We start from the raw sequence: 8,536 nt of genomic DNA, 5'->3' as shown, positions 1-8,536 counted from the left end.
AAATTTTTTTTTTTTGAAAAAAAAAAAAAAAAAAAAATTCAATTTTTTTTTAGAAGGGTTTTAAAAAAAAAAAAAAAAAAAAAAAAAAAAAAGCACCTTTTCCTGCTAGACTTAATTAAGATTCCAGTGCAACCAACTAACGTCAAGAGCCACATATTAAAAACAACATGATGGTGGCAGTATCATGCTGTGGAGATGTTTTCAGGTCAGGAAGCTAAACACACAACGATCATGAAAGAATCCATCTATTCCTGAAGCACATTTTATTAAAAGAAAATGGTAGCAGAAAATTATTTACAGGAACCAAGTAACATACAGCCCCCTTCATCATCCCTCACTCCTAGGATGGAGGGACTCCCCATGGCAACTATGGGAACCAAACATTTTATAAACAAGACAAATTTCACGACATTTTAAAATTCTTGAAGCTCAAAAGTTTTTACACTGTCTTATAATGGTGATATAGCATTGGCTTTTTATTCAGGGACGGTTGGTATTATTTATATGTAAAGACTCAACAGTAAAGCAACACAAATCTATAGTTTGCTTCGCATTGTCATTTGAACAAAATCTAAAAAGAAACTATGTAGCCTCTCCTTCCACTTCATAATAATGCACTGATAATTCAAAAATAATCTTCTGCGTTGACCTGCAACATGAAATCAATTTAAGTTTCTAGGTTTACTGCGAGAATAAAATTGTTCTACATACAATATATATTGGAATATAAAGTAGTGGATGAAATTGCATTATTTTTGTCTTAGCTGTATGTCACGGCAGTTAAAGGTAACTTTCATATTCATCTATTTATTATCGTCATTACTACATAGGGAAGAACAGGGGGGGGGAAAGGCTAATGTGTGCAAGACCAGTGCAACCTGTGGTTTTCATGTCTAACATGTCCAATATATTGGCTTGACTACAGAGACCTCAAGAGTTATCGATCTGCTGCGCTAGGAAGAGGGAGTTGCGTCGGAAAGACCAACTTGATCTCCCTGCAGCTTTTAAAATGGTATTTCAGTAAAAAGACGAAAAGGAAAAAGCTGCAACTAAAGTATTGGGGTGTTTTATAGCTGAAATTACTGCTGAGGAAGAAGTGGGATTTATATGTGTAAAGTATCTCAGCAGCAGTATAATATTCCTTCCCGCCGATGTTTTGGCAACAGTTATTTCTAAAATTTATGAAGAGGTATGACAGGGCATTATCAGAGCAGCCCATAAATTTGAATCATTTAATTTTTGGGGGGTGTTGAATGTCCATAAAAATGGTATTCAAAACGGCAATAACCTTTTTTTTTTTTTCAAGATAATGTATTGTTTTTGTTAACATGAATTACATTTAGATATACTTTATAAAATGTCAGATTTGTTTCCCTTCCAGTCGAACAACAAACAAACACTTTTCCTGTTTTAGGTCTGTTAGGGTTACCAACATCTAATTTCAATTTACATTCTTCTACTTTAAACGTTTACATGCATCTCCTAAATTATCTTTTAAATTGTGTGACAAACATTGATTATTTTTTCCACAAGTTTCTTCAACTAATTTGCCTGGATGTAATATGATCAATAATATCCAACCTAATTTAGATCAAGTAGCAACAACTTTGAAATAGTTTATGGCGATGTACAGAAAAAAATAACACAAAACTATAATTTTGAAACTACTGAGCAAACTATTTGCAATTAAGAAAAGTTGTTAAGAATGGTTGATTAAAGGTGGGAACATAGCTGAAATAAAAAACTGGAAAAAATAAAGATTTCAAGGACTGCAGTTTTGAAGAACAAATACCTCTGCTATAAAGAATGTTTTCATTTTCCCAGAAATCAAACTCTTTGTGAAGATTTAATAATACATCTGATGTTTTTTTCTTAGACGTTGTGTTCTGTTTGTTCAAAACAACAACAAAAAATACAAACAGAGCAACTCAGTAAAGTTCGGGGGGAAAAAAGTCAATTTTCAGCATAAAATTAAAAGCAATTAACTGAAGAAGCACAACACACATATCAGAACTGCTAAAGACATAACATCACAGCAAAAGTCCTTCATCAAATCTATTGTTGAATATCCTGTCCTTTTCATTGACTGGAAAAAAACTTTGGTGTTTTTCTTAGTGAGTGTTCCCCAACTCTGGTCCTCAGGGCCCACTGTCCTGCATGTTTGAGGACGTCCCCTGCTGCCACACACCCGACTTAAATGAATGGGTGACTAACTGGCTTCTGCAGCAGCTGATGGCATGCAGAGGAGGTAAAGCAATCATTTCAATCAACCGTGATAGAGCAGGGTCACCTCTAAAACATGCAGGACAGTGTGCCTTCAGGGTGAGTGTTGTGGACCACTGTTCTAAATAATTTTCAGATTCTCCTTTGTATAATGTGCTTTGTACCTGCTGCCCTCAATTCCAGACTCAGAAAGGAAAAAAAAAAAAGAATGCTATCCTATGCAGATGACACTAAGGTTTAAATGTAACTGTAAAAATGCTAAAAGACTGCCTTCGACTCACAAGTTGAAGGCTTTTGAGTTGTCTTAAGTCTTAATTTTCTGTATTTCTTTGAAAGAAGTACAATGGTCTATACTTTTGCTTACCAATGTTTCTTCATTTGTGGACATGGAAGACATTCAAGAAATTTTAACAGCACAGACATGGGTATGGTTGGTGATTTTAGCCTCAAAGGTCAGAAAAGTGCAGTGGTGAAGCAGTCAGCAGAGGCAATAGGCCACAATATGTCAAATCTCTCAGCTAGCCCACTTGCAGCAGCACAAATTGTTTGATTAGGTGACGCTTGATGCACTGAACACACTGAACACTATCAGAGGAGGGAAAAGGCTGCTTTTAAATCTGGTTAGGTTGTTTCCCCCTCATGTTTATGTTCTATTTCCCATTACATGCAGGCAGCTAAGTCCAAATCGTGAGCACAGTACGCCTAATGATGAGTTTTAATAAGAGAAAGAGCTCGAACCTACCATTGTTTTGAACGTGGTCTTCCAACATCTCATTCTTTAGGATGCTGCACAGCTCAGACAGGGTTTCGAGGTGTATGATGTGGATTATCAGCGGCCGGAGAACATCGTACAGCGACAAACACAACTTCTCTAAAAGTTCGCTGTCAGAGATTAAAAATCACTTTAGTGAAATATTAAAACGTTGATTTCAACACTCAATCAACAATTTCAAATTTCTAGAGTGGATTTTAAAGAGCTCCCGCCCTAAGCAACACACAGTTCCTGCCTACTTGCTTACTGTAGCGTGCTGTCCATGTTCAGCTGCTACTACTCACTCTAATTTAGACGTAGGCTTGGTGAAGAACTCATTAAACAGCTGATGTTCATCCTGACACACATGAACCATGAAGGTACAGCCACTTCGGACCTGTAGACACAATTAGCACATGTTCCTAAACTCCAAATACAGGTCATTGCAAAAGCATAGATGCCCTATTAAAATATTTTACAAGCAAAAACATCAATATATTATAGTTTATATGATAACACATGGTGAAAATGCTCGATTCTTCCTCTGCCTGAATCTGTCGTTGCGTCCTTGGGCAAATCACTTCACCTGCCTTGCCTGCTGGTGGTGGTCAGAGGGGCCAGTACAAGGCATTTACCATAAATGTGGTACAAAAAAAATGTGCTTTGCATTTGTATTCACCCTCTTGACTCAATACTTTGCAGGGCCACCTTTGGCATCAAATACAGTTGTAAGTGAACCTGTTCTTCACATCTAGAAGCTGCAGTGTTTGCCTATTTTTTTTTCTCCAATCTATTGGGTAAAATTTTAATAAAATACATTAGAATATGTTGTTGCAATGTGAGGACATGCATAAAAAAGAGTTGAAATAACTCGAGTACTTTTGAAAGGCATTCAGCGCTAAGCAAATTGAAAAAAAAAATATATTTAATCTATTTCCGTGCCAAGTTCTAGGTCAGGCATATTCACTCACAGTTTGAAAATTAAATATGTTGGAGGATATTCTAACAGGATTGTGTTTCTGCCGATAAATTTACTTGAACGAAAAGATCAACTCTCTTGACACCTGCTGTACACAATCTGAGGTCATGCTAATTTATCCGGCGCGTGGCTTTCTGCCTCCTCAAACACTCCAGAAAATGTCCCTGGGGCCGCATGCTGTCCTTTCCACGTAAACTAAAATGTCATCTTCCAATATCTAAAGGGCACCTCTGGCTTTGAACTCTCCATGCCTTACCAGAGCGCAGTGGTCTTTGCTGTTTTGCTTGGTCAAGTCATTAATGGTGGATGTAATGCAGGGATTGAGCAGCTGCTCTCTCTGGTCAAAATAGCACTGGTGGATTTCATCTAGCAGCTGCTGGTACCTGCTCAGGTTGGGAGACAGAGAAGTCGATTTTAGAGTCTTAGGAAAATATATTTATAAAAGGTAGCATGAAGCCACTGCTTTGATGAAGAAAAACAAATAGTAGCACTTACTCTGGGATCTTCTGTGCTCGCTGCTCTATCTGTTCAATCAGAGACTGAAGGGAGGAGATGTAGAAGTAAAATGTAATTTATAGAAAATAACCAAATATAACAGGCTGAAAATATTCAGGAAATAAATATACTCACTCTAACTTTAGGTGCAGCAGCTCTAAATTTCACATAATAAAGTGTAAATGCATTATCTGCATTAGTGAGACCCATTGGATCCTAAGAAAACAAAAACAAAAGTATGGCATGACTAATAATGTCCTAAAACTGGCAGACCTTTAAAGTTTCAGCAGTGAACATTTTAAGTTATTTGCATTCATCTATACAGAAAAAAAACCCATCTTCATACAAGATAAATATTCCACAACTTGAACCGTTTCACTGTCATTGTTACAAACTACATGTACCAATAAACAGAGTTTGCTAAAACCTACCAAGTGTCAAACTATGAAGACAGGGCACATTTACGCTACGACCTCAGTATATAAGAATATACAAAAACAAAAAAAAACAAAAATAGTTTTTTTTTTTTTTTTATACTGAGGACAAAAAGCTGGCAACGAACATATATTCAACTTTAAGATGCAAATAAGTAAAAACTCTTTAAAGCCTTATAATGAAATTGATAAATTTGGATTTTTTTTAAGATTGCAAAACCTACATATGATTAAAAAACAGTACTTATATGTGAATGGTGCTTATATGTGAATGGATAACAATAAGGAAATAGTTGTTTTTTTTAAATAGTCCTTTTTTAAAAAGAAAAAAAGGTGAGGAAACCGATATATTTTATATTTGTTGGCATCATCGTCCACATTTCAAAAAAGGAAGATCTTATGCAAGTATAAGCAAAACTAGAATGTCTACAAGAAAAAAAGATACTTAATAAAAAAAAATCTAGTAAGCACCTAAGGAGGTAAACACACAGGCTTACATTCCAATCACAGATCACTTTTAAGTTAATAATTTATTCTTACCCTTTTTGTTAACTGGCTTGTAAGAGATTGCATAGTGTTTACGATGTAGACCTTCATGAAGTGCATAGCTTTAGAGAGACACTGTTTAAATTTAGCCAAATAAACTGGATAATCCTTGAAATTTGGCTGTAACAAAAAAAAAAAAAGAGTTAGAATTAATTTGTGTAGATCACTTAAAAACAGACATTTTTGCTTAAAATATGGATTTTGAACACCATCACTGAACACATCTACTATGTAACACAAGACCACTGAAACACCAACTATTACATGCAGTCATGGATTAAAGCATACGATTCAGGATTTTTATAAATATAAATTACTACACATTACTTACGTGTGATGAAACATATTCTATGCAATCATCCAATTTGGACAACATTGGTATAAAACCTTCACTATTTACAGATAAAGTTGGAGAATTCAGTTTCTGCAAAACAATAAAAAAATAAGCAAAGATTAAAGTCATTTAAATGCAAAGTATTTGTACTGTTATTGCAGTTAGTCTTGTCTGTGAGATTAAACGGGGTAAGAGACTATATTCTTTATTTTTTTATGAAGAGTATTACACACCTAAGTGACTAACTAAAATATGATCTGTGTAATGCAGTATATGTTTTTGCAATATGCAGAAGGGAAAAAAAAAAAGCCCAGCCTACTGTGTTTATGTTTTCCAACTCATTAAAGTATGACAGTTTCTGCTGAATGCTCTCTGCCAGGTCAACAAGCTCTGACTGCAAGGTGAAAAACAAACAGTTAAAACAGGTTAGGAAAAGTCCTCTTCCTATTTAGTTTGTGCACCAACATACAAATATGGAGCATGTTGAAACTTATATTGAAAACAGATTAGAAATAAGATTTCAGAACAGCAGACCAAAACATTTTCTCTTCATCCTTTCACCATGTGACACTGTGGATCTTCACAGCATATAGTACTTTCAAGACTTCACCTTTTGAGTATCATCAATTCATTTACACAATTTCAGCTCAGTTTTATTCACGTAATAATACATTTACAACTAGGATTTTCAAGCTTCAAAAACTGTAGAAAAACAACTGAAATGCAATTTACAGACACTCTATGGGCAAGCGATCCATTTAAAAGGTTTCAGTGAAAACAACTGATTTTCCCTTACTTGTTCTTTGAGCAGCTGTTCACAGGCCTCATGCAATGCCCCGGTCTTATTGGACACAAACAGGTACTGTTTCTGAAGTGAATCCAAATGGTCAAGAGCTGCATTCACATCTTTCAGAATAGCATCACACTGTTCTTGGTAGCTGTTCAAATCATCTCTGGTTCTCCTACATGAAAACAAAGAAGGCTGTGATTTTTCTGAAAAAGTAGACAAAGTTATGTGGGTTACACTCACTGTAGTTTAACAGAGTTTGTGATGTGTTACTTACAGAATTTACAAATACATTGCACTTCAAGAACAAAACGAGAGAATGCACATAAGGACCTAATATTTTTAATAATGTTGATTATGTTTTAGGGTCTGTATAAAATCTTAAATTTTTGTATTTCAGCACCTGTACTTTGCGCTCTCATCCAAGTCCATGTTCGTCTGTAACTTGGCAAACCAGGCAAAGAACTGGAGGGAAGCAAACAGCGTCGTATTACACCATTAGACAATGTTCCGCAGGGAAAGTTCAACTGGCTACACTTACCTGCTGTGCAGTTTCTATCCTGTCATTTTCCATTTCGAGCATCTGAAAACCTTTGAGAAGGACGTCCTCTGTTGAAGCAGGCACAGCTGCTGTGAACGGGGACTGCAAGGACCGAGACGAGAGGCTGCACAGGTCCTCAATGGGCAGCTGCACAACAATACAGGAGTCACTGACAAGGTTTCAGCTAACTTGGAGGATATCCTGGTACAAAAACAATTGCTAAAGCATGCTATCTGCTAGGCTAAATTAAGCTAAAGTCAACTGAATGCAGCACTAAAATACACGAGAACCAATTCAGTCTCATACAGATGCAAAGTAATTGTAAAGTTAACTTCTCCAGGTATTTAGGAGTGGGGTTAGCATCCAAGTTAGCCAGCTAGCTGTGTGGAGTCTCCTCTCACCTCCGAGGGAACAGACAGCGTTTCAGCCGCAGCTCGGATCTCCAGGACAGAGTCCATTTGCTTCTCCGTCAGGGGGGCCGTGGCATCCGTGCGGCGGTCCCATAAAGACAGTTTCTCTCGGGTTTCCTTGTCTGTTAGATCCAGAAGCGACAGATCTGTGGACGCCATCGTCACTGAGACAGCACCAACGTCAGCAGCAACAACGAACAGGTTCCTGTTCCGGGAGTTTGGGTGGGGCTTCGTGAAAGGCTACACCAATAGGCTTCAAGAAGAAAGTGGGTCTCTTCTTTTCCAGTCAGTCGGCAAGTGACTCGGTAAAAAGTCGGGTCATGTGTAGTTCGCTTTCCTAAGTACGGAATGCATCAGCTGAAATCAAGGGACTGTCTGACAGTTGGCATCCGTCACTAAAATGAAAACATTTCTATTGATTTTATATCAATCACACACCCCTGCCGGCTGCCGTTGTTGAGTGTGACAAAAGCTGTTCGACACGCCATACGAAGTGCAAACTCCGCTTACCGGTTTCGCGCCTCTCCGGCGTGTAAATGGTGCAGAGCCAGCGAATGGAAAATCATAGATAGTATTATCAAGAAGTGTGGGCTAATTTATTCTGAGCTACTTTCGCCACAAAATATTTCTGAAGAAAATAAGTTACTTTATACTCTAATGCTTACCTAGAGTTAAGTTACAGACTCACTTTAAACTAAGCAAAAGAAATCAAGATTTTTTTTTTCTTTAATGCTGGACATTAAAATCCTCTAAGTAGGAAGCAGTGTGTAACATGCAATATTTTTATATTTTTCAAAAACAAAATTTGGTAAATTTTCAAACAACCTTAAAAGTCAGCAGACACATCTACAGAATCCATCACACCAATCAACATTTGCATAGAAATGTAACAAAGACTCACTTATGTGTCACAATATTTACTATGTGCAATGTCTTCACAGTTTCAAAGTTTATAATCCATTGTTTTTTTTTTGTTTGTTTGAACTATTCAATACCCCACAGAGTATTATACATAATTGTGCAAAGCAAGACTTTC

General features: G+C 36.7%; 1 protein-coding gene across 1 annotated transcript in view; it reads right to left on the bottom strand.

Annotated features, from left to right (window-relative positions):
* The window catches only part of cog3 (component of oligomeric golgi complex 3), a 20,296-nt gene extending 12,584 nt beyond the window's left edge, over positions 1–7,712 (bottom strand). Inside the window, exons 1-12 of the mRNA XM_015044670.1 lie at positions 7,492–7,712; positions 7,091–7,237; positions 6,953–7,014; positions 6,559–6,724; positions 6,082–6,156; positions 5,760–5,852; positions 5,423–5,548; positions 4,584–4,664; positions 4,449–4,492; positions 4,210–4,336; positions 3,280–3,371; positions 2,966–3,105 (exon numbers count right to left, since the gene is read on the bottom strand). Of these exons, the coding sequence (XP_014900156.1) occupies positions 2,966–3,105; positions 3,280–3,371; positions 4,210–4,336; positions 4,449–4,492; positions 4,584–4,664; positions 5,423–5,548; positions 5,760–5,852; positions 6,082–6,156; positions 6,559–6,724; positions 6,953–7,014; positions 7,091–7,237; positions 7,492–7,659 (1,321 nt within the window). The 5' untranslated portion in view covers positions 7,660–7,712. The remainder of the gene's footprint in view (positions 1–2,965; positions 3,106–3,279; positions 3,372–4,209; positions 4,337–4,448; positions 4,493–4,583; positions 4,665–5,422; positions 5,549–5,759; positions 5,853–6,081; positions 6,157–6,558; positions 6,725–6,952; positions 7,015–7,090; positions 7,238–7,491) is intronic.
* Positions 7,713–8,536: the final 824 nt, after the last annotated feature.

The sequence above is a fragment of the Poecilia latipinna genome, unplaced genomic scaffold, assembly GCF_001443285.1.
Source record: "Poecilia latipinna isolate Pla-1442-1.1 unplaced genomic scaffold, P_latipinna-1.0 Scaffold37, whole genome shotgun sequence".
NCBI classification, from domain to species: domain Eukaryota; kingdom Metazoa; phylum Chordata; class Actinopteri; order Cyprinodontiformes; family Poeciliidae; genus Poecilia; species Poecilia latipinna.
The sequence above is the reverse complement of the archived record's forward strand: the minus strand, read 5'-3'. Positions and strand labels throughout refer to the sequence as shown.